General features: G+C 41.5%; 1 protein-coding gene across 2 annotated transcripts in view; it reads left to right on the top strand.

Moving 5' to 3' along the window:
* Window positions 1-19643, top strand: part of rad50 (RAD50 homolog, double strand break repair protein) — a 181821-nt gene extending 162178 nt beyond the window's left edge. For both annotated transcript variants that reach the window (XM_068043937.1, XM_068043936.1), the window contains exons 23-26: window positions 7346-7431; window positions 11417-11559; window positions 13160-13293; window positions 17828-19643. In XM_068043937.1, coding sequence (XP_067900038.1) covers window positions 7346-7431; window positions 11417-11559; window positions 13160-13293; window positions 17828-18014 — 550 coding nt within the window. In that variant the 3' untranslated portion in view covers window positions 18015-19643. The remainder of the gene's footprint in view (window positions 1-7345; window positions 7432-11416; window positions 11560-13159; window positions 13294-17827) is intronic.
* The last annotated feature ends 7384 nt before the right edge of the window (window positions 19644-27027 follow it).

Genomic DNA, 27027 nt, shown 5'->3' with positions numbered 1-27027 from the left:
CATTACGTGTTCATGTTGCCATCATAGATTTTTTAATTGTTTTTCTTTGTAATGTTTCATGGCAACTATGAAGCATTTTTGTCTCTGATTAGTTTTATTTATCAGAATTTTTCTTGCACGTACACAGCACGTACACAATTGCAGTTCGTTATTGCTAATTATTTGTACAGGCTATAGACAACACACATCCAAAGCTGCCTCTTTGACACACCTGAGGTTGAGGCAAACTCTTTGATATTGCTGCCATTATCCTTTGATGGGAAGCCATGTAACAGCTTATTCCAAGTGATTGGAACAGATCAATGAGACAAGCCATTCTTTTCAAATATAACACTATGTGAGGCTGTTTAAATGGCAGCTGTATTTACTTGGGAAAACATTGTTTTGGATGTCTTACCTAGAAAATTATCATTTTAATGTTCATCTGCAATATCTCCAAAAAAAAAACTTGAAGCTGTATCTAGGGTGCAATTACATGAATGAAATAGTCAATCTTTTTTTTAATTAGTTTTGGGTGTCGCTGGTTGGGCCAGCATTTATTGCCCATCCCTAACTGCCCTTGAACTGAGTGGCTTACTAGGCCATTTCAGAGGGCAGTTAAGAGTCAACCACATTGCTGCGGGTCTGGAGACACATGTAGGCCAGACCCAGGTAAGGACAGCAGATTTCCTTCTCGAAAGGACATTAGTTGAACCAGATGTGTTTTTGCAACAATCAACAATGGTTTCATGGTCACCATTAGACTAAACTTTAATTCCAGTTTTTATGAATTGAATTCAAATTTCACAATCTGCCATGGTGGGATTTGAACCCATGTCCCCAGAGCATTAGCCTGGGGCTCTGGGTTACTAGTCTAGTGACATTGCCACTACGCCACCGCCTCCCCTATCTGTGCTAATTCACATAGCGCAGCATTCCATGGTATAGGATAGATCTTGCAACATGACTTTAGTGATTGGTTTTGAGTGTTAGTTCAAGAAAAGCGTCTTTGGCAGTTTTGACAATGGAGTAGGTACATTGTACTGAATACTGTTCATCTGATTAATTTTCAATATGTTTGTGCAGTGATTTATACCTGAACCATATGTCTGCAGAGGATGAGATCATCATAGGGCAGTGAGTAATATATGCCAATATACTAGAGTACAGCTACAAGTGTTCTCTGTCTAATCTCTTGTGCGTCACTACATTTACTTTGATATTAGGCAGGTAATAGTAGACTCTGGCTTCCGGAGGATGCAAGGTCCACTTGAGGATCTTGTTGGTGATATTGCACCCAAGGAAATACATAACGTGAAAATCCAAAGCACAATACTCATCATAGTGGTGAGTGATTTTAAAATCACAGAATGTACGACATAGAAGGAGGCCATTCAGCCCATTGATTGAGAGTCCCAGCAGCTTTCCATTGTGTACCAGACTCTTATACAGAATATAACAGTGCTGCCATCTTGACCTCAGAAACAGAGGTCAGAACAAGGTTTTAGTGTTTGGGAATATTTGCACCATTTATCTCATTCAACAGCCTGACAGTTTCTGTAAACAGGCAGTAGCTATCCTTGATGACCAGAAATATCTACCCTTTCTCTTCCCTTGCAGTGTGAATTAACCCAGTATGAGCAGTTATCCCTTCTGTAATGCAAAACTGTTACTTGAATTAAGCATAGTCTACTAGTACCCTTCCCAGTTATATCAGGTACATGGAGAATCAGAAATTCGACATGTTAAAAAAAGCAATTGGGTGAAATTATAACATTTGAGAAATTAGCTCAGTACCAGAGTACAAGGCAACTGTGATTTATAACATACAATTTATACAATCTCACCAGCCCTTGTCCAATGGTTAGAGTAATCGGTTGGAATAAAAGTCCTGAAAACTGCACTTTGAGTATAAACACTCCAGTGATGTAGTGCCCCTTGACATGGGAATGTATCAAGCCACATCCGTTCACATTTCCCATAGTGATTGAAAGTCAGATACTCATCAAGAGCTTTATCGTGGACATGCTTCGGAATCAAGCAGCAACTGACCAACCATTGGAAGATGCACGAATCAACCTCCTGTGATTTATTGTGTAATTTGGATGGACTGTTGTCTTATAAAAAAAAAATAAACACTTGCATTTATATCGCACCTTTCATAACCACCGGGCATTCCAAAGTGCTTTACAGCCAATTAAGTACTTTTGAAGTGTAGTCTCTATTGTAATGTAGGAAACACGGCAGCCAATTTGCGCATAACTAGCTCCCACAAATAGCAATGTGATCTCCTGATAATCTGTTTTTGTGATGTTGATTGAGGGATAAATACTGGCCAGGAAACCAGCAATAACTCCCTACCTCCTCTTCAAAATAGTGCCATGGGATCTTTTATGTTCACCTGATAGGGCAGTCAGGGCCTCGGTTTACATCCCATCCAAAAGGCGGCACCTCCTTGAGGACTGCACTGCACTGGAGTGTCAGCTTTGATGTTTGTGCTCAAGTCCTGGAGTATGACTTGAACCCACAACCTTCTGACTCAGAGGCACGAGTGCTACCAACTCATTCATGGCTGACACCCAGGAGTTAATGTACCATATAATGCACAGAGTAATAGTCTGGCGCAAAGTTGCAGTTTTATTTATCTTGGCCTGTTCTGTTAAAGGTGTAAAGTATTATTATAAATACGCATTTCATACAGGTTAATTGTTGTTGGGAAGAGAGTTTGTCGGTTCTTATAAATGTCCGACTCTAGTTTATAACAAACAGCGTGCAATGTCTCTCCTATTTATGCACCTTTGACTCCCAGTAGTGTGACATCTAAAGCATGAGAGCCCAGTTGGCTCTCTCCTTGCGCTTCTGTCTTTTTTCCTGCCAACAGCTAAGTCTCGATAAACAGTGTCTAAATCACACGCAGCTTCCACAGTGCGGACTGCGACACCGACCACTCCCTGGTGTGCAGCAAAGTTAGATTCAAACCAAAGAAGCTACATCACTCCAAGCAGAAGGGCCGCCCATGCATCAACACTAACAGAATTTCTTATCCACAGCTGTGACATGAGTTTCTAAATTCACTTGAAAAAGCCCTTCAAAACACTCCTACAGGGGATGCAGAGACCAAGTGGGCCCACATCAGAGACGCCATCTATGACTCAGCAATGACCACCTATGGCAAACGTGAGAAGCAGAATGCAGATTGGTTTCAATCTCACTTTGAAGAGCTGGAACCTGTCATAGCCGCTAAGCGCATTACACTGTTGAACTACAAGAAAGCCCCCAGTGAGTTAACATCTGTAGCACTTAAAGTAGCCAGGCGCTGTGCAAATGACTACTGGCAACACCTATGCAGTCGTATTCAGCTGGCCTCTGACATCGGAAACATCAGAGGAATGTATGATGGCATTAAGAGAGCTTTTGGACCAACCATCAGGAAGATCGCCCCCCCCCCCTCAAATCTAAATCAGGGGACACAATCTTGTTCTGCTTCACAAACTGCTGACCACCTCTAGGCACTTACTCATTGGCTCTCGAGACAAGGAGGCCAAAGAAGAAGATTTAAGGACAGTCAGAGCCAAACATGAGTTTGATGTTGCACAAGAATGAAATTCGGGGAAATAATTCTCAATTCCAAATTAAATAGCTAAGATCAATTAAGAGTTCCAAGCACCTGTAAACCATGTGACCTGATGTGTTACATAAGCATAACTTTGTTTCCCTGGCAACTGAAGCAAGCAATTCCATTTGAAATGGGAAGAAAGAACACATCCAACTTTGGAATCCTTGTTTGGGAAGGATAGTTTAGTTTAGTTTAGAGATACAGCACTGAAACAGGCCCTTCGGCCCATCGAGTCTGTGCCGACCATCAACCACCCATTTACACTAATCCTGCACTAATCCCATATTCCTACCACATCCCCACCTGTCCCTACATTTCCCTACCACCTACCTATACTAGGGGCAATTTATAATGGCCAATTTACCTACCAACCTGCAAGTCTTTTGGTTTGTGGGAGGAAACCGGAGCACCCGGAGAAAGCCCACGCAGACACAGGGAGAACTTGCAAACTCCACACAGGCAGTACCCGGAATTGAACCCGGGTCGCTGGAGCTGTGAGGCTGCGGTGCTAACCACTGCGCCACCCTACTGCTGGCATTTTATATTTGTCAATGTTAAATTTGTTATATATGTTGTGCATTCTTATTTGATATCACTGTTGTCATGACTCCAGTTGGGACCAGCATAGGCTATCCAATTGTTGAGTGAGCTGCTACTCCTGTCATAGTTCCCCCCCCCCCTACCACCCCCAACCCTGACACGCCCACAAATGCAGATTTCTACCATTACATGGAGCTTCAAAAGCTCCAGTTCGCCAGGTTTCAGCTCCTAATAACATGGCTCCCTGGGTTTGCAGAGACCATGTCTGCCACCTTGGGTTTTGTTTTCAGCTAAGTGAATTTAAATTAAATTTTAATGAAAAATAATCCCCTAGCCACCTTTTTAGTTTCAAATTGTGTATTTTTTAAAATTTTGCCCCCTATTATCTTAGATCCCACCCTGACTGAAACACAGTGTTCAGGCCCATACATACAGAAACCACTACTGCATCCATGGCCACCGTTGAGAAAATCTGCTCGTCTTACCACTGGGGAATATCACTCTTCAGAGGCCTTGCTCAGGATCCTGGCCCTGTTAAGTACAAATATAATTTCTTTCATTTCTCCATGTCTCCTTTAGTAAACTGCCCATGTTGCCCTAGGCCCCTCCTTCAATCCTTGCCCCCTTCTACAAAAACATTCCACGATATCGATCTGCCTCAAGCACTTCCTGTCCACAGTTGTTTTTTAATTGTTTCATGGGGTGTGGGCATCGCTGGCAAGGCTAGCATTTGTTGAGCATGACAACTTGTTACCCTTGGCATTTCAGAGGGCAGTTAAGAGTCAGCCACATTCCTATGGGTCTGGAGTCACATGTAGGCCAGACCAGGTAAGGACAGCAGGTTTCCTTCCCTAAAGGACATTAATGAACCTGATGGGTTTTTATAACAATCGATGATAATTTCATGCCACCATTACTGAGACTAGCTTTCAATTCCAGATTTTTTTTTATTATTTAATACATGTAATATTATTAATTAATTGAATTTAAATTCCACCAGCTGCCATGGTGGGATTTGAACCCTGTCCCAAGGTCATTAGACTCGGTCTCTGGATTACTAGTTCAGTGATATTACCACTATGCCACTGTCTCCCTTTAACAAGTGGCAGGAGATCCCGCTAATATGGTCTAAAAATAAAAGCAACATTTTACAATTGTGACAGTCACACAAAACAGTGTTTTAATCATCCTGTGTTGACACAGCTCTGGTATGATACGATATGATAAGAGCAGACATCACATCAGCACTAATCTAATAGCCACACTTGATTTCCATAGCCACTTGCTGAAGTTTAAATTTTTAACAAGTCTAAACTATGTCCTGCTTTGTTTTTACATAATTAGTTGGGTGGTTTATGTGAGGAGCGCTTTCTTTGAAATATAAAAAAAAGATAGGTACAGTGTACCTTCCAGGAATGATGGTACCTAACTTTTTTTTTAAATTGCAATGTCAGAGATTCTTTGTACATAGTTAAGTTTGGAAAAGTTTTGTGACTCATTTCTGTCAGCTCTCGAAAACTTTAGTTAAGAAGAAAACACATTGATTGCATCTTTTTTTTAAAATCAGATAAATATTGTGTCAGAGGCTATTATGATTGGTATTTTGAGTCATCTCGCAACCTCTAGAGAGCTGAACAGTAAATGCAGGAAGTGTAACGCCTTTTTTGATAATGCGAGATGCATCTATTAAAAGTTACAGTCTTTGCACCACATGCATGCTTTTGTTTGAATAAAAATAATCTATGAAGTGGCAAGCCCTGATCTTCCTTAGTTATTACAAGACCAAAAAAGTAGTAGTCTGCAAAACCACTGGTGAACTCTGCAGGTAGAAATTCATGGGATTGTACAGGACTGGAAAAAACCTTGTGATCTGCCTTGCCAGCTGTGGTATCTGAGAGATATATTCCACCGTAGCTCTCGTACCCCTCAATCAGTTTTTTCATTAGTTGCTTATCAAACTCTCCCCTGAATTTCCGAGTGCTATCAGCACTACCGCGTTCCCAACCACTGCCTCAATTTCAACAGCCCATATGTAAAATCCCATTCATCAAATTCTGCATCAATGAAGTAGTTAAACCTAGACGGTATTTATGCACTCCTTAAATGGTAAATGACTCCCACTATTCCAAGCTATCTGGTAACTTCCACCCTGACTGGAAGTTTAACTGTTTGCTTCAGTCTGCGTAGGTGCTTGCTCCGAAGTTGGTGAAACCGTTATTGTGCAAGAATATACTTGCATTATGTCATAAATTGTGTGCCAGTCACGATGGTAATCGTCATGGAAACACATTTCTATCACTGTTCCATGTGCTTTTCTTTTAAAATACGGTCTACACCACATAAATCAAATTTGCCTTCTGCTATCAAAATGTTTGAACGAATCATTTGGAATAAAATGGCACCTTATGTCCTGCCAAGCAGAGTTTGAAGTCCAATTATCCAATAATTTGAATTTATGATGCATGGTGTGCAGTCTTATTTGGATATCACCATTCAGTCATGTTTCTAATCATATTTGCATACATAACAACAGTCATTGCGTTTCAAAAAGTAATTCAATGGATGTTAATTGCTTTGAGTTATCAGAGGATGTGAGGTTATAATAAATATGTATGTATATGAGGTTAGAATATATATTATATGTCCATTCTTTGTATGCAAGAGTTTCAAACTTGGATTAATTTAGAGGCGGTACAGGGTAACTTGCCATTGCATTTAACCTTTATCTGCCTACATATTTGGAGATTGTAGTCACATATTCATTTAAATTATGAAGGAAGGTTACACAAATTGATCAAACATTTATTGGGTAACTGGATACTTCAGGGTGACCTATTAGTTCAGGTGCCAGGTTGATGCTGTTTGCAATTTCTGGTGAGGTGCTAATAGGTTATTTCTGTGTCGACACTATTACACTATTATCAGATGCACTACAGTAGCATGTTCGATCCAAATATAGAGGGAAGTTTGTAATTCTGAAATGCTGTTGAAACTCAGTGCTGAAGTTGGAAAGTTCTAGTTTTGGCATTAGTCTCTCCAATATTGTAAGTGATTTGATAAGTGCCGCAATGCAAATAAAGAAAATTGCGTGTAAAAATGCCAGTTTCACCTTGTGGCAATTTAGATGGAAGAACATGCTCAGCAGGTACCAAAAGGTGAGGCTGGTCCATGTGATGCTTAATTTTCTTTCCCTCCTTAATTTTCTTTTAGAGCCATCATGAGATTCCACAGCATGAAGATGGAAGAAATCAACAAAATTATTCGTGACCTGTGGCGGAGCACGTACAGAGGTCAAGGTACATTGCAAGATAGACTGACGGTGGTGCCTAAAATTTCTGTTTCCAGCATTGAAGCTCATGAGGGGCTACTGGGGGAAACCAGCATGATATTGGGAATCAGTGACTTAAGATGTGAGGAAATGTTAAAGAAGTTGGACTCCTTTGGGATGAAAGAGAGCATTCTTGACTTACTTCATTTCAAGTCTTAAACCAACCAGAAGGGTTAGAGTCATTTACTGCACAGAAGGAGGCCATTCGATCCATCGTGTCCATGTCGGATATTGATGGCTTCTTTAGAAGTTTTGATCAGGTGCTAAATATGTTATCGGAAAATTCCATGAAAACATATTTTGTTGGACAGTCTGATCAGAAAGTAAAGTTCAAATGTACCACACTGCTTCCCATTTTTAAATTTTAAAAAAATGTTGATCCAAGGATAGTCCTTACGAATCCACAGATAAACTGTCTGCCCCATTTTGTGCTTGCTACACTAAATATAATGGATCTGCTGTGTTTTACCTCCAGGAAACAGTTCATTCAAAGGTCTAAACTTTTTAGACTAAACTCATCGTGAATTCCACATGGTGTGTTGCCTCCCTGGGATGCCAGGGTAACGAACATCACAGAATATTCTGCAGTGGGAAGAGAGTAAGACAGAAGTTGTGGTATACCTCGGTACCAATGACATAGAGAGAGCAAGTATTAAAGTCCTATCGTCAGACTTTCAGGAGCTAGGGAGGAAGTTAAAAAGTAGGACTCGCAGGTAGTAATCTCTGGATTACTCCCAGTGCCACAAGCTAGTGAGAGTAGAATTAGGAAGAGAGGGAGTGACTTGAGTCATGGTGCAGAAGGGAGGGCTTCAGATTCTTGCAGCACTCATACCAGTTCTGGGGCACCTATTCAAAAGAGACGGGATGCACCTCAACAGGCTGGGACCCGTGTCCTTGCAGGGAGGTTCACTAGTGTGGTTGGGGAGCGTTTAAACTAAATTGACAAGGGGATGGGCACCAGCATATAGAAAAGAGGAAAACAGTGCATAAAGGATTGAGAGTGTTGGATAGTACTAGAAAATGAAGTATTACCATATTAAATAGGAGCGGACTATGAGGAAGACAAGGGCAGGTTTAGCATGCATGTATGTGAATGCACAAAGTTTGGTCAATATGGTTTGTGAGCTACAAGCACAAATAGTCATGTGGAAATATAATGTCATGACAATAACTGAAACGTAGCTTAAAAATGGTGAGGACTGGGCACTTAATATTCAGGGACAACAAGTGTTCAGAAACAAGAGGGAAGGAAGAAAAGGAGGGTGGCAGTACTGATTAGGGAAGACATTGTCGTGATGGAAACAGAGGATGTCCTTGAGGCAAGAATAGAATCCATTTGTTAGTTGAGAAACAAGAAAGGTATGATCACGCTACTGGGGTTATTCTATAGGCCTCCAAATAGTGCGAGACAGATAGAGGAACAAATATGCAGGGAAATCACAGAGATGTGCAATAACTATCGAGTGGAGATAGTGAAGGACTTTAATTACCCAAATATTGGGATAAAGTAAGGAAGGGGAAGAATTTCTGAAATGCATTCAGGAGAACTTGACCTGTATATTCTCAGTCCACCTAGGAAGGAAGCATTTCTGGATTTGGTTTTGGGAAATGAGATTGGACAAGTGGACCAAGTGTCTGTGGGGGAAACACTTGGGTAAGAGTGATCATTGTTTCATAAGGTTTAGATTAGTAATGGAGAAGAGGAACAATCTAAAGTATAACTTTTAAATTGGAAGAGGGCTAACTTCAATGGGTTGAGAGGGGATCTAGCCAGAGTAAAATAGAACCAAAGACTGACAGGAAAAATGGTGACAGAATGATGGGTGATCTTCAAGGAGGTGATGTTTTGGGTACAGGCTAGGTACATTCCAATGAGGGCAAAAGGTAGGGGAACCAAAGCCAAGGCTCCTTGGATAACGAGGGTGATGCAGAATATGATGCATGTCAGCTGAATTCTTCAAGCGAGAACCAGTCCAAATACAATAAGTTGAGAGGGGAAGTGAAGAGGAAAGTAACACTGGCAAAGAGAGAATATGAGAATAGAATGGCAGTTAACATAAAAGGGAACAGAAAAATCTTCGACTGGCGTGTGTCATTCAGGCCCCCACCAATGAGGGTCAAGCTGCCTGGTTTAAATTTCAAACAAAGCTTGGCAGTTAACTGTCAGTCACCATTAACTGGTGCATTCTCCATGGCAACGCTTCTACCAATCAGAGTTCACTTGCCAACCAACCAGCACCCTCTTCTCATACAGTATAAATTTGTTGTTGTCCCTTACATTGGTATTCTTGTGGATTATCCTGATGAGTGCAAGACGAAAAGCTTCGACATAATGTCTCCATTTTCAGCAATATTCAAGTTCTATACTACCGAACGACTATTTTAACCTTTTCTTGAGCTAACAGGTTGCATGGTGCAAATTGAAACTTCTCTCAATAAATCATTTTGACTTCTTAGTTTAACAGTGCTAGTTTTACATATTGGAATGACTTGCAATGATTCCGGAGTTCCCAAAAACTAGCATTGCTCTCTTCAGCTTACTTAGTAATATGGCAATATTTTTAGACAGGATAAGCCCTTTGGTCCATCTAGCCCCAGTATGACAATGGTGCATTTCTAATTACTATAAATCTCAGTTATTGATGGGAACCTGTCTAGTTCCTTATTGAAACCCATTAAGGTTTTTTGTTCCTACACCTGTGCTGGTTATCTGTTCCACATACTTAACTATCCTATTTGTCAAAACATTCCTCCTGCATTTTGCAGTCCTCAATTTGTAAAAGGCTTTATTCATAAACTCTGTGCATAGCAGAAAAGCTTACTTTGGATCCAATTCGTCCAAACTGTTGACAATTTCAAACACCTCTATCATATTTCGCAATCTTCATTTTTCAGTCTTTCTAGCATCAACTGCACCCCCTCCAAATAACGAGATGGATTGACAATCCTGTCTGTCTGAAACTATCACTATCTTAATAAGTAAGTTGAGTGCAATGTTGGATTTTGGGCAGTCCAGTATTATTGCAAGTCATTCTATTATGTAAACTGCCACTGGAAAACTAAAAAGTCAAAATGATTTATTGATAGAGGGTTGAAATAGGGAGACCAAAATTATACTCAGTACTCCAGATGATGCCTCAACATGATCAAATGCAGTTTTAAAATTACCTTTCTGGATTTATATATCATGTCTCTTGCTGTGCATCTCAACATTCTGTTTACTTTCTTAACAAGTCAGGAATATTGTGCTGATGGATGTATTACACTATCCACTAAAACTCCCAAAGATTCCTCCTGCTGTAGTAACACACGGGCAATTTCATTTAACATAGAATCCACATCAACCTTGGACCTTATGCAATCGCCTGTTTTGTAGCGGAGTGAAAAATGCCTTCCCAAAAGCCAAGTAGAAAGATTGTACTGTCTCCGCCTGTTCCCTATCCATAAGGTCTGCCATCTGCTCAAAGAAATTCAGTAAGTTAGGCGAGCATTCTCTCCCACTCCAAAAAACCATGTTGACTTTTTTTTCATTCTTCCATGGAATGTGGGAATCACTGGCAAGATCAGCATTTACTGCACATCCTTATTTTCCCATGAGAAGGTGGTGGTGACTGGCATCTTGAACTGCTGCAGTTACATTTAAGTAACCGCTATATAAATGCAGGTCTTTCATTTAAGGTGGACTTACTACACTAATTTTGTGCACTAATTTGTTTCTGTACTTGACAAATTGCAGATACCAGGACCAAATATTCTGCAATAGAATGGTACCTTTGTGTAAAACTTTTTTTAAAAAGCCATTTTTTCTTTTACTTTTTTTCCCCCTTTCACATTAGGGTTCTCATCCGTGTTTCAAGTCACGCACACTATCAAATCTTAAGTAGCAATGGTGCAATCTCATTTCTGGCTTTGCTTTGGATAGTTAAGACGAGCCTCATGATTTCTTTCAATAGATATTGAATATATTGAGATCCGTTCTGATGCTGATGAAAATGTGTCAGCCAGTGACAAAAGGAGGAACTATAATTACCGTGTAGTAATGGTGAAGGGGGACACAGCACTGGACATGAGAGGAAGGTATAGTGCTGGACAGAAGGTATGTAATCGATCTCATCTGTTTCAGTGCATCATTGTGTTTCAAGTACTTCAGTAGGTCATACCATGAAGCAAAAGGCAATAATTTTTTTTCCGATCTGTGATGTTGAATAGAATGTCACCTCTCCAATCATGTAGGTGATAGATTGACTAATCCAGTTTTATCGCAGTGTGTGCCAGTTCCTCCATCTTCAGAAATGCAATGAGAAAGTTCTGATAGCTTCATCATTTAAGTTTCCCGATTTGTTTTTTATGTAGTTAACTGTATATTTCTTTTGAGCACCAGTTTCTTTCCAGTATGTCTCTGTTTATACTTCTGTCTTCGTCTTTCAAGTAACATCGGTTTCCCTCAAATTATCTTCTTTATTGGCCAGCTTCTATGCTGACTTAATCTACATTTTGCAATGGTCCAAATTCTTCCCTTTTATCAAACTCTCTGTTTTCTTTAGTCAGAGGCAAGGGTGTCTTTTTTCTCAAATAAATGTGAATTTTCACTATCAGTTACTCATTTGGTCATCTAGGTGCTGTCAAGAGGCTTCTTTGCATAACATTATTACTCCAGGGTGACAAGCCAATAATTGGTTTCTTTCCGGCCCATAGATATTTGTATAAACTTGGCATTTCGCAAACACTTTCTCAGATAAGCAAGAATCCAGCAATGTTTTTATTAAAATTGACAGGATCTCCTATTACTATGTTTTCTGTGCTAAATGTCAATGCATTTCTTATTTAATAACTAGGCTTTATTTTTGAAATTAGCAAAATTCCTGTAATTTTGAGGATTTCCAGTTTCCACTCTTACTGTCTCATGGATGTTGCCCAAGGCTAACATTTTCAAATCAAATTGGCTGAGAGTACTGCAGTCATGCATTCCTCTGGGTTCTCTGGAATAGTGGGTGGGACTGAATGTGGTGTGACACACTGATAATGGCATTACTCTAATAATTGGACTGTCACTGTTAACATCTTAATGCAACAAGGGTACTCTGAAAACTAGCTTAATGAAACGTGGAGTTCCCAATCTGAGTTATTTTTAAGAGCATTTGTCTTAACCTTGGAGAAACCAGAAAGAAGTCTGGACAAAATCTTCTATTTTTGTCACAATCTCCTCTCTAAAGTTAATTTTGATTCAGTAGTAAATATGTATTGCAAAGTATTTAAAGCACAGAAACAGGCCGTTCTAACTCAACAAGTCCATGTCGGTATTTATGCTCCACACGAGCCTAGTAAAATGTGGTCAAGTCTCTGGAACGGGACTTGAACCCACAACGTCAGACCCAGAGGCATGAATGCTATGTGCTAAAGCACAGCTGACAGCCATGTTTATGGTCAGTGATTACTTCATTGTAGACACTCAAAAAAAAAAACAGTCAAGTAAATCCCTCAAAAAAAAAGTTACCTCAGTCACAAAACTGAAGGTGTTAACTTAAGCATTTGTTAAAGTCTTAATTAGATGAATTTTTCCAGTATTACAGGCTTAATGTAAATTGTCAACCTAGTTTCTCATCAACTCGTGGATATTTACGGCATGCAAGGAAGCCATTCGTCCCATCGTCTCTGTGCTGACCGACTCTTTGATCTATTGTCATGTTCCATTTCAGGTCCTTGCTTCACTTATTATCCGTCTGGCATTGGCGGAGACCTTCTGCCTGAACTGTGGAATTCTTGCACTGGATGAGCCTACAACAAACTTAGATCGGGAGAACATCGAATCCCTGGCCCACGCCTTGGTGGAGTAAGTGGCCCAATCAAATTCTGAGTCCTCCTAGGAAATACTTGATTTTTGGGAAAGTGAGCACCTTGCTGCAACCTGAATTAAATCCCAGTGTGAATATCTCGCTATCAATCCATCATCCTTCCTTCCACCCGCTGGTTTAATGGGTAAATGCACCACTCTGTTGGTGTCGTGCTCAAGGCTCTGAACCCGCAATCTTTTGGCTCAGAGGCAAAGGAGTTACCACTGAGCCAAGACTGACACCTTCATAATTCTCCTATTCTTTGTTTTAATTCCAAATTTCATGCACACTGGTTGCTGGTTCTGTTTTGTTTTTCAGAAGTTATCATAGCCTTTTAAAGCAGATCATCCTCACACATCTGTGTTAAAAATATCTGTTTATAATGTGACTCTGCCAGCTTAACTGCTGGAACAGACAGACTTGTACTATGGAGCAAGATTCAGAGTTTCAGGTCAATAACCCTTCTTCAGAACTTAAGCATGACAGAGTACTTCTAGCATTTTATTTTTATTTCAGTTTTCCAGTATCCACCATACTTTGCTTTTGTATACTTGTACTATAATTGCTTTTGACATATGGAAACTCAAGGTTTTCAGACATCAGGGTCACAAGAATGAGTCTTCTATCTCAGTGGCACTGAAGCAAAGGCAGAACTAGTTAACCAAATGTGGCCACCAGCAACCTTTTCTCCAACCTCTTTCCTTTCCAAAATCCTTAAGCAAGTTGTCGTCTCCCAAATTCCTGTCTATTTTCCTCACCGTTCCCTGTTTAAATTAAGTTTTTGCATCTGTCACAGCATTAAAATGCCCCTAATCAATGTTGCAAATAATATTCTCTATGAGTGTGACCATGGTACGTTTCCCCTCCTCAACCTCTCAGCAGCCTTTGACTCAGTCAACCACACCATCCTCCTGACTCCTCTTCTACATTGTGCAGCTCAGTGGGGCAGCCTTGCTCTGTTTCACTTTCATCTATTCGATCACAGTCAGAACATCTCCAGCAAAGTTCCCGCCCTGCAGGAATCTATCCTTGCTCTGCCCCTCTCCCACCCCTCTTCCTTATCTCCATGCTGCCCCTCAGCAAATTTGTCCATGGACGGGGGTCACTTCCATGTACATCGACGATACCCAGCTGTAGCTCTAAACCACCTTTCTCTGTCCTCCACTGTCTCTGTCCTCCACTGTCTCTATGATCTCAGACTGCTTGTCCAACATCCAGTTTTAGATGAGTTGCAATTTACTCTGACTAAACATTGGGAAGGTCAAAGCCATCGTCTTTACACCCCCAACAAATGTCATACCCTTGCCGTCAATTCTGTCCTTTTCCCTGGCCCCTGCCACAGACTGAGCCAGACTGTTTGCAACCTTAGCACCCTTGTGACCCTGAGCTGAGTTTTTGACCGCTTATCCTGACCAACACACCGAGATCGTCTAATTTCAGCTTCGTAACATTGCCTGATGCCATCACTGCCTCAGTCCATATGCTGCTGCAACTCTTATCCGTACCACGGTCATCTCTGGAACTCAGCAATTCCAGTGTTCTTCTAGCCGGCCTGCTTTGTCTTGCGCCACATAAGTATCAGGCACTGACCATCTCCAAAAGAGAGAATCTAACCACCTCCCCTTGACATTCTACGGCATTACTGAAACCCCACCATCAATGTCCTGGAGGTTACCATTGACCAGAAACTGAACTGGACCAGTCACATAAATACTATGCTGACAAGAGCAGGTCAGAGGCTGGGAATTCTGTGGCGAGTAACTCACCTCCTGACTCCTCAAAGCCTGTTCATTATCGGTAAGGCACAAGTCAGGAATGTGACGGAATACTGTCCACTTGCCTGGACGAGTGCAGCTCCAACAATGCTTGAGAAACTCAGGACACAGCAGCCCGCTTGATCACCCCATCCACCAATGTAAACATTCACTCCCTCCACCACCGACGCACAGTGGCAGCAGTGTGTGCCATCTACAAGATGCACTGCAGCAACTCACCAAGGCTTCTTCGACAGCACCTTCCAAACCCATGACCTCTACCACCTAGAAGGACACGGGCAGCAGATGCATGGGAACATCACCACCTGCAAGTTCCCCTCCAAGTCACACACCATCCTGACTTGGAAATACATTGCCATTCCTTCAGCTCTGCTGGGTCAAAGTCATGGAACTCCTTTCCTTATAGCACTGTGGGTGTACCTACATCGCATGGATTGCAGTGGTTCAAGAAGGCTGCTCACCATCACCACCTCAATTAGGATGGGCAATAAATACTGGCCTTGCCAGGGACAATCACATTGCATGAATGAATAAAATGAAAACTTTTCCACCATCCAATAGTTTAGTTCATTCAGAACTGTTGCCCATAATCTATCCCATACCATCTGTCAATCACCTCTGTCATTTCTGACTTTCTTGATTTTTTTTTTAATGCAAGTTAGTGTTGTTGATTTGTAGAGACATCTCCAGTGCTCCTCCTGTCACTCCATAACCTACCACCAGGGTGCAGAAAAGATATAAAACCCAAAATAAACATTTGAGAGTTCAGTTTCAAGATATCATTGGAAAGATTAAAGTCTTTTGTCCCACCCCAACCCTCCTTATTCATGTTCTCCCTCCCGACCCTGTTCACAGCCCCCCACCTTGTTGACCACCCCCTTGTTCCCCCATTCCATATTGGTTCCTCCACCCTCTGTTCCTCTGCCCTCTTTTTCCACCCCTTCCTCCCCCTCATTTTCCTGCAGCAATGGCCCTGACCCATTTTGCACATTGAAGGCAAGCTCCCAGCAGTATCTCCAGTCTGCAGAGAAAATCCAGCAATGTAGTGGAGGAAACCACTCTGATGCTCCAGCAGGGCACTCACTGCATACCAGGAACTAGTAGGACCTGAAAAGCCCTAAATAATGCTACATATTTGCTATGATTCTTCCGCCACCAACTCTCCATCATTAATGTCGGTGGAGTGGCTGAGATTCACATCAGTGATGGGGAGGTGTACAGGATCTGTTTTAGGCCCAAGAAAATGGATGGACTACAGGAGGAAAGTCCAGGCTATTGACATCTCCACACAGAAGCCGTCTCAAAAAGAGTCCAACTGCTGTGACTCCCGCAACAAAATCTCAGCAATTTTTTGTTCTCAAAGTTGATCGGGTGGTTTGTGTGGAACTAACTCCATCTGTTGAAGACTATTTCAGCTGGTCTTTTTTTTGTACATCGCAGTTGGGTGTTTGAACTAATGATTGTTCAAGATGTCAATTGGGCTCCCACTTTCATTCCTGAGTTATCCTACCATCTCTTTAACTTTTACTTTTTATATATTTATAAAATCCCTTGTAATATTTTATTTTCTATAATCTGCTACCTTTTTATGCCTTTTTTAGCACCTCTAATCTCTGTTAACCACCCCAGTACACTTTCTTTGTTCCTCACGATCTCTGTCATTGAGCTCTTTTGTGCCTTATCTTACTTTAACAATCTTAAATTTTGTTGTCAATATGTATTTTTACTTTTTTTCAGTTGATATTCCGTTTATGGTGTATCTGCCCAGATAACAAGTCTCTGCAGCTCTTTTGATTTTATGATTTTATTCCAAACAGCTAGGCAATTTTAAAACGCTCTGTGCACTATCTTTTAGCCAAGCCCTAAAAATTCCCTATAAAGCCACAGCTGATTGAAACAAGGGCAGTAAAGCTAACTGTGGAACAGTTCGTGGTACAGGACAAGATAGTATGTGTGTGGATGAACAGCATTCGAGTTGCCCACTACGTCAGCAAGCTCATAGAGAATTGTTCTTGCTGCTTTTGTCAGGGTGCAGTCTTGCTGTTTTAGTAATGTGAGTCATGAATGACCTGGAAGTCAGAAAATCAGTTAAAGGTGCACCCTCATTCTGCTAAAATAGAATATCTAGGCCATTATCTTTTCATCTCCTGCTCCTATTTCTAATGTTCCTGCTCCTGTTTCTTAAGTTCTTATTTTTAACTCCAAGGGAATGGTGATGGGGCAGGACCGTGAATGTGAGGTAGAAGATCAGCCGCAATCTTTTTGAATGGTGGTCTGCCAGTTTGCACATGTCGAGATCCCATGGATAGCAAATGATTAAATGGTCTGAAAATCTGTTTTTGGGGAACATAGGAGCAGGAGTAGGATTTTTGTAGCCTTGATGAGGGAAGATGTTAGCTAGGATACCTGAAAACATTCTGCTCTTCAAATAGTGACTTGGAATCTTTTGCATCTATCTGAAAACAGCAAATAGAGCAACTGTTTGATTTTTTTATCTGAAAGGTGACATCTCAGACAATGTAGCACTTCCTCAATATACCAATCTAGATTACTGGAATGTACATTGGAACTTGAACACGCATAACCTTCTGATTTAGAGTTGAGACTGCTGCCATTGAGCCAAGCTTTGCTTTATGATAAAAACCTTTCCTTACAGGAAGCAGGGGTGGAGGATAACAAGCATGTTAACTGATCAGCCCCTTTTTTTTTAAACAAATAAACCAACATTTATTGACTAAACTATGTTACTATTTTGAAGGATAATAAAGAGTCGCTCAAACCAAAGCAACTTCCAGCTTCTGGTGATAACTCATGATGAGGATTTTGTGGAACTGCTGAGTCGTTCGCAATATATCGAAAACTTCTACCGAATCAAAAAGAACATTGATCAGTGTTCGGAAATTATGAAATGCAGCGTCAGCTCCCTGAACTCTCATGTTCAGTGAATGTGTACATCTATTTTGTATGCCTCTTACTGTAAAAGTATTCTTATCTCAGTAGCATTTCAAGGTGACCTAGAACTGAAACTAATTTGCGAATTGATCACGTCACACAGCATTCTGCACGATCAAAAGATTATTTTTGTACTTTGTGAAAATTCAGCATACATGTTCAAACATGACCAACAGCATTTAAACTGGTGCAGAAATAAACCAGCTTCTTTCTTCCCACCATGTCATCCACCCACGTTTACAATGTGGAGGTCAACCTGGGTGTGCTGCCTGGACAGGCGAATATGGGAAGCCCAAATCCAGTTTTTCAAATCATAAGTGGTTTGCAATGACTTAAATGTTAAGATGTTAAAAAGAAAGATGACTGAAGTAAACAGCATAGCTTAGTCTTCAGTTGTGGTCCAGGATCAGCCAATGTCTCACAGCTGAAGAGTTGTGATGAAACTGCACTGACAAATGGCCTCAATTTGCATTCATGGTAAAGGAAGCTTGATTTCTCCCAATATGCAGTTGTCGTGATAGCTTTCTGTATTTTGCACTCCATTCTAGACAATGCATGGCCTAGGCTTTACATCTCCTGGATAAAGTTAGGATGAAGTACAACCTCAGTTATTAAATTCAATTAATACTCGAGTACTGTTTGTCGTTTACATGCAATGAGTCACAAAATAGCCTCAGCAACAAATGGTTATCAATTGGTTAAATCCACCCTCTCCTAAATGAATTTTTTGAAAATAAATAATCAAGGACCGAGTTCTATTCACCAGAAACTACTATATTTGAGATTGGATTAGACTAAAACTGATAACCGTCTTCAGACAGGATTCAAATGGAAGTTGGAAAAGAAAACATTGATGCTCAGCAGTGTAAAGATTCTGGGCGGTTCTGATAGGTAAATTAATCGGAACATAGTTCATATTCTTACAGCAGTGAAATATTTACAGTGAACCATCCATGCATTCTGATGTCATAATGTTTCACATCATGTGTTTCATTTTCAGCCCGATGCTGTTTATGAATGAGTTACAGATTTGAGTTTGTGGGAATAGGTTGGACTCTTCCAGTATCTAGTGCATAATCCTGGATGTGGCCAAACTAATTGCCCCTGCTGTAGGCATTCTGAATTTGATTCTAATTTTCCTGTATTCTGGTAGTTGAGTCACTAAATCTTGGGTTTAGATTTAGCTGTAGGTTCAAACCAGGGTGTGGCTGGGATTACGGCTCATCCTGTGATTCATATATTGTGTTCCTAGGTTAGCTCAGACAGCATTTGGGGCAGTCGTTGGAAGGAAGCTGCCTTCTATTCCTTCCCAGTGTGTTTTTCAAAAAGGGCAAATGAAGACGATCTTGCAGGTTCTGTTGGGGAAGTGTTATTAAAATCTGTTTAAAGGCTAACTTTCTGTGTGATTTCTTGCTTATGTTGTCTTAATATTGTTTCCTTGTGGTACAGTGGACGATGTAACTGGCACAGCATACTATAATTTCAGTGCTCCAGACTACATGCATGGTTTCAGAGGAAAGAACAGAAGCTAGCCTGCAAGGAGAGAGGGAGGAAGAAATTGGAAGGATGATTTACCTCTGTACAGCTAATAGCAGCCAGCTGTAGAGGAAGCATTCTGTCAGCTTTTAGCCCTTTGATCCATGGGCAATGCTGATCCTGATTAACATTTCAAAGATGAAAAAAAAAGGGATTTGTTTTTTTAATTGTTTAATAAAAATTACTTGATGATTCCATGACTCTTACAGCACTAAAGGGAGCAGTTTGACTCTCTGCCTGTGCAGGCTCTCTCCGATGCTATCCATTTTGCTCCATTCCCCTAGTCTTGTCCATTTCCTTTTTCGTATTTTTTTGTTTTCAAATATTTTCCTACTTCCCTTTTAAAAGTTATTATAGAATCTACTTTCCCTGTCCCCACCACCACCACTGTCTGCGAGGCTATTCCATGTCCTGACAATATTCTACATTTTAAAGAAAACAATTCCCCTCAACATGCTCGCCATCATCTTAGTGATGGCCTTAAATTATGCTGTTTACTGAGAGAAATAATTTCTCAATTTATCTTCTCAAAACCCATCACAATTTTGAACACCTCGATCAGACCTCTTCCCCGTCTCATTTGTTCTAATGCATAGAGCGCCAGTTTCACTGGTGATCTTGTAACCAAATCCCTCTTATTAGTAAATTTCTTATGCACCTTATTCATGGCCTTTACATCCTTCCTAAACTAGAGGACCTAATCAATAATTGTATAGATTTAGCATTGCCTTGTGCCCAATGCCTCCATTTATAAACCTAGGATGCTATGTTTTTTTAGAAACAGTTTTATCAATTTGACTGCCACTTTTAAAAATTTGTCAAACTGAATCCCCCAAATGTGTCTCCATTGAAAGGTTTACCATTTAGTCCATGTGCCTTATTATTCCTCCTCCCAAAATCACCTCACATTTCGCCACATTTGAATGTTACCTTGTCTGTGTTCTCCATGAGTTTTGTGATGCCACACCCCTTTTTAGCACAGTGTCTTTGAATCTCATCAAGAATATATAGCACTTCATCAAACACTTTAATATCCAAGTGGGGAAGGGGCTAGAAAAGGTGCCCTAAAAATAGGCTGTCCCACCTTCTCCTGGCTGGGGAGCCATACCCTGCAGGATCACCATCTTTGTAGTCAAAGAAAGAAAACTTTAAATTTTGCAACTTGGAATATTGGAGCACTCATGGATAATCTCCAGTGACAGCCCAGATTCCACTGCAATCGTATCACATGGGCTATCAAGACTGCAAATTGACATCGCCAACCTCAGTGAGACATGCCTTCTTGGGGAGGGGCAACTGAAGGAACAAGCAAGTGGATACACCTTCTACTGGAAAGGAAAGGCTGACAGTGACCCTCATGCCCACAAAGTTGGTTTTGCCATCTGGAATAGGATCTTGGATGCACTGCTAGAACTCCCCAACTGCATAAATGAAAGACTCATGATACTTCACCTACAGCTCAGCTGTAATCAATGTTACGCCGTCATCAGCGCTTATGCCTGACCCTCAACTCTGATGAAGATTTTAAGGAAAAGTTCTATTCTGACCTTGATAAAGTCCTCACTGCCATCCCAAAAGAGAAGATCATCCTTCTGGGTGCCTTCAATGCCGGAGTTTGTTGTGACTCCGATATCTGGAGAGGAGCTATTGGGAAAAATGGGGTGGGAAAAGCCAATGGAAATGGTGTCCTCCTGCTGACAAAGTGTGCTCAGCACGGCCTCATTATAACAAACACCCTCTTCTACCAGAAGGACAAATAAAAAGACCACATGCAGACATTCTAGATCAAAGCACTGGCACCTCTTGGATTATGTCCATTATTCAAGTCAATGATCTAAGTAATGTCTGTATCACTTGATCCACGCAGAGAATGATGCCTGCTAGATAGATAGTCAACTTGTTCGATCAGTGATGAACATCCACCTAGCACAAAGGCAACAAAAGCCCAAGAGGAAAATGATCAATGTCTCAGCCCTAAAGCAGCCTGACCAAAGAGAGGAATTCCAAGTGCAGCTCACAACCAATCTGGAAAATCTTCCCACATTCAACTTAATTTCAGAACAGTGGGAACAAATAAAGTCAGCTGTACTCGACTCCTGTGTCCAGACCATTGGGTTCGAGCATCGTCATCACCAGGACTGGTTTGACGAAAATGACGCTGAAATGTGTGACCCCCTGGAACACAAACAAGGAGTCTTCATTGCCTGGCAGAACAGCCCAATGTCATAAGTCAAGAAGACAGCATTCCCATAGCTCAAGGCTGACACCCATAGACAAATCTAGAAGGTAAAGGACAAGTGGTGGGAAGAGAAAGACCGAGAGATCCAACAATATGCGAAACATCATGACATGCAAAGCTTTTTTGAAGCTACCGAGGCCATCTATAAACCAAGATCAAATGGACAAAATCCCCTTTGCTCACAGGATGGTGTCTCCCTTCTTAAGGATGATTGTGCCATCTGTCAATGCTGAACTCCTAAACTGTGAATCCACAGTGGCAGCTGATACTCCTCAGGCCATCTGCCCGCCAGTACCCTGTGATAAAACCCATGAGTGAACCACCATTGATAGGAGAGCTGCAACACTCAATCAAATGGATGAAAAACAACAAAGCCTGTGGTCCCAAAGGTATTCCAGCTGAGGTCTTCAAAGCTGATGGGCTTTTGCTCACAATAAGACTCCAAGCATTCGTCCTACAGATTTGGGAGGGAAAATAACTGCTTCCCCACACCACCCCCACCCCCACCCCGCAACCCCCTGGAATGCAACATTTGTAACTATCTTCAAGAAGGGAGAAAATCATGCTGTGGGAACTATCAAGATATTTCCCTCTATTCCATAGCAAGGAAATTCTTGACCGCCTACTTCCTGTGGCTGAGGAAATCCACCTAGAGACAGCGTGGATTTAGATCTTCCAGTGGAACCTCCGACATGTTCTTTGTTGCCTGACAAATCCAGGAAAGATGTTGAGAACAGCACCAGGAACTCTTCATTGCATTCATCGAACCGACCAAAGCATTTGACTCAGTAAATTGCGAGGCTCTGTGGATCGTGCTCCAAAGATTTGGTTGTCCAAGAAACTTCATCACAATCTTGCAATTGCTCCATGATGATATGACCGCAACTGTCTTGAGTGGGAGATCTTGAAACAGACGCCTTCAAAATCCTGACAGGGTCGAGCAAGGCTGTGTGATAGCCCCCATACTATTTACAATTTACCTGACAGTGGCTATTCACCTTGTGAAAGATCAGCAGCCTTCTGGTGTGAGTATTAAATATCGCCTAGATGGAAAACTCTTTAACCTCAGTCGCCTCCATGCCAAAACTAAACTGACCACCATAGACATACATGATCTACAGTTTTCAGATGACTGCAGTGTTGTTGCCCACTCTGCACCAGATTTGCAAGCCGCTCTTGATCTCTTCAATTCTGCATACAAGAGACTCGGCCTGTCCTTGAATGTTGCCAAAAAAAACCTCATATATCAATCTACACCTGGTCAGCCAAATATTCTACCTCCCATGTATGTTGAAAGAGAGACCTTGGAATATATTGAGCCCTTCTCATACCTTGACCGCCTCCTCTCTCAAAAGGCCACCATTGATAAGGAGATCCAACACCAGATCAACTACGCCAGCTCAGCCTTCTACAGACTACAGCAGCGAGTGTTTGGCAAAAAAGACCTCCTCAAGTCAACAGAAGTCCTAGTGTACAGAGCACCACACTCCTGTACTGCAGTGAGACCTGGATTGTGTATCAGCGACACATAAGAATGCTAGAGAAATTCCATCAGCAATGCCTCCACCACATCCTCCGGATTCAATGGAAGGACCGTCGAACATACACTCGCGTCCTTCTTGAAGCCAGTTCCACAAGCATTCAGGCAAAACTCCTGCAAAACCAACATCAATGGACTGGACACTGTATCGGCATGGCTGAAAACCGTCTTCCCCCACCAGATCCTGTTTTCTTAACTCTCAAATGGCCTGCATTATGTGGAAGACAAAGAAAATGCTTCAAAGACACTCTGAAGCTCTCTTTGAAGCCTAGCAGCATTGGCATTGATGACTGGGAGGAGCTTGCTACCATCATTCAAAATGGCAACAACTTGTCCATCAAACTGCATCATATTTGAGTCCCAACATCTTAATGAGGCAGAGCGGCGGCAGAGAAGGAAAGAAAAGGAAGCAAATCCTACACTTCGGATCCCACTACCTTGTGGAACACCCTGCCCCATGTGCCCAAAGATCTGCAGGTCGAGAATCGGCCTGAAGACCTATGATAGAAACTAGTGATCTTCAGTAGACATCATCCTCGAATCGAGGGACAGCCGACAATGACGATGACTCATTGCTTTCCTTGAATCTGTACAGACAGTTATTTCTTCCCTTCAATTTGTCAAGCATAACTGGCTTTCTACAAATTAGTGCTGACTTGATTTGGAACTTCATTCTACGAGCAAATAAATTCTTCTGTTTGAAAGTCAGAAGTATGTAACGCTTTTTCCAGTGGTCATTTTACTTGTAAACTCATCATCTTGTTGCATCATGTGCTTATCACAATAGTTCAAAAACCTCAGACCATTTCTCCTTAGCAATCCACAAAACATTAACTGCCTTGCTACAATTGAACTTTTTTTCCAGTATTATTCTTTTTCCCCATATTTAAATGACCCAACAATTATTTCCTGAATTGGACTGTGCGTCTTCCCAACTAAAACCTCTGTAGTTTTATCTGCTGTAAAGTTAGCCAAGTCTAGCAATTAGCCCTGATGATGGTAACTTACTGGAGAGTACATAAAATGCCAAGTATATCATGTTATTTTTCATGAACCTGATTGATGAGTACTGTTAACAAATTCCAGATCGGAATGGATTGAGCCTTTTTTTGTTTGCAGTCTGGCTGTTCGATCTTTTTGAGTTTTGTGGTGCAGTTGGTTTATATATTCACATATGATCTTACCCAGACAAAAATTCTACTTTTATCACATTTAAAGAAAAAATATGATAGCGGTCTTTTGGTTTATGAAAGGGTTTGATGGTGTAAATGTAGAGAAGACGTTTCTACTTGTGGGGAGATCAAAAGCTTCATTTTTTTTTCAGTGTGTGAACTGGTTTTAATTTGATTTTTCCGGGCCACTAGCAGTTAATCAGTAAGTATTTAGCTTCAAGATTTGCTCATTTGAAATTCATGGATGCCCACCAGGTTTTCCTGTCCTGTTTGAAAAGCAGAAAATAACATGTTGCACAACTATTGAGTACATGTAAAACTCTTTGGTTCAGATTTAATTGCAAGTTGAACAAAACAGTAAAACACAGCATTAAGTTGACACAGAACAATGCTTTAAAGCCAAAAAAATGCATTTAGTTCATACACCATTTCCGGAATATGTTTCTTGCAGAGTCTAATAAGTAGCAGGGCTTTTTGATGAAACAGGATTGTCTCTCGGTAGACGATCAAGATGCAGTGATGCACATGACCATTGAATATTGTATTTCATCCATAGTGTCCAGCTCACTGGCCCAAACTAAAGTTGAGGGAGTAGATCTGTGAGTTGTGCCACAAGCTACTTTTCATGGTACAGGTATTTTCTTAATAAGCAAATTAAACAGATCGGGATGTGGGCCTTGCTGCAATCTGTTGTCATCTCTAGTAGCCCAGAGAAGGTGTAGACAGTGATTTGATACACTAAATGAGTTACGAGACTACTTCAGAGGACAATTAAGAGTCAAACTCATTGCTGCAGGACTGGGGTCACATATATACCAGACCAGGTAGAGGCAGCAGGTTTCCTTCCCTTAGGTGTCCCAGGTGCACAGATCATTAAAATGTCATAAATGGTACAGAAAATAATCAAAAAGTCCTTTATATCTAAGGACCAGATCACAAGGAGGTAGAAGTCATGCTTCAGCTATACAAAGTCCTGGTTACACTGCCTGGAGTACTGTGAGCAGTTTTTAGGACGGGTATTTTGGTCTCAGAGGGAGTGCAGTGTAGATTTACCAGAAGGATGCCTGACCTTCAAAGGTTAAACTTCGAGGTGGGATTAATCAAACCAGGGTTGTATTCCCTGGTTAAGGGGTGATTTGACTGACGTTTTTAAGACATTAAGGGGAACGGATAGGGGAGATTGGGAGAAACTATTTCTGCCAGTTGGGGAGTCTAGGACAGGGGGCACAGTCTAAAAATTAGAGCCAAACTTTTCAGAAGTGAAATTAGGAAACACTTCTTCATGCAACGGGTGGCCTCCCATTTGAGTTTGAAGCGGATTTGTCTTGTAGCTGTCAACTGATTGTCCTCAGCCTGCTCGTCGTGCTGTTGCTGCTTATTATCTGCCTTATTGCTCTGCTGTTTTTGAGCCCCTTCCTCTTGCTCCTGCAGGGCATACATGAGTAAGTCATCTTTGCAACTCAAAGTTGTGATGCATGCAGGACACCACCACAGTCCTTGACACTCCAGCTAGACTATATTGTAGAGTCACCTAACTTGCAGACACATGAAGAGTGACTTCAGAATGCCAATAGTCTGATCTATGAGTATTCTGGTCGTTGTGTTGAATGCACTGGATTATAGGTCAATGTTAGGGTCTGGAGAAAACAGATGCTGTCCAAGGAACCTTGGTGCGTTGCTGCAGTGCATCTTGTAGGTGGTACACACTGCTGCCACTCTGCGTCAGTGGGGGATGGAGTGAATGTTTGTGGATGGGGTGCCAATCAAGTTGGGATGCTTTGTCCTGGATGGTATCAAGATTCTTGAATGTTGTTGGAGCTGCACCTATCAAGACAAGTGGAGGGTATTCCATCACACTCCTGACTTGTGCCTTATAGATGGTGGACAGGCTTTGGGGAGTCAGGAGGTCAGTTACTCATCACAGGATTCCTAGCCTCTGACCTGCTCTTGTAGCCATGGTATTTATATGGCTACTCCAGTTCAGTTTCTGGTCAATGGTAACCCCCAGGATGTTGATAGTGGGGGATTCAGTGATCGTAATGCCATTGAATGTCAAGGGGAGATGGTTAGATTCTCTCTTGTTGGAGATGGTCATTGCCCGGCACTTGTGTGGTGCGAATGTTACTTACCACTTATCAGCCCAAGCCTGGATATTGTCCAGGTCTTGCAGCATTTCTACACGGACTACTTCAGTGTCTGAGGAGTGGTGAATGGTGCTGAACATTGTGAAATCATCAGCGAACATTCCCACTTATGACCTAATGATTGAAGGAAGGTCATTGATGAAGCAGCTGAAGATGGTTGGACCTAGGACACTACCCTGAGGAACTCCTGCAGTGATGTCCTGGAGCTGAGATGATTGACCTCCAACAAACACAACCATCTTCCTTTGTGCTAGGTATGACTCCAACCAGCGGAGTGTTTTCCCCCTGATTCCCATTGACCTCAGTTTTGCTAGGGCTCCTTGATGCCATACTCAGTCAAATGCTGCCTTGATGTCAAGGGCAGTCACTCTCACC

This window comes from Heterodontus francisci, chromosome 12 (genome assembly GCF_036365525.1).
Source record: "Heterodontus francisci isolate sHetFra1 chromosome 12, sHetFra1.hap1, whole genome shotgun sequence".
NCBI classification, from domain to species: Eukaryota; Metazoa; Chordata; class Chondrichthyes; order Heterodontiformes; family Heterodontidae; genus Heterodontus; species Heterodontus francisci.
The sequence above is the reverse complement of the archived record's forward strand: the minus strand, read 5'-3'. Positions and strand labels throughout refer to the sequence as shown.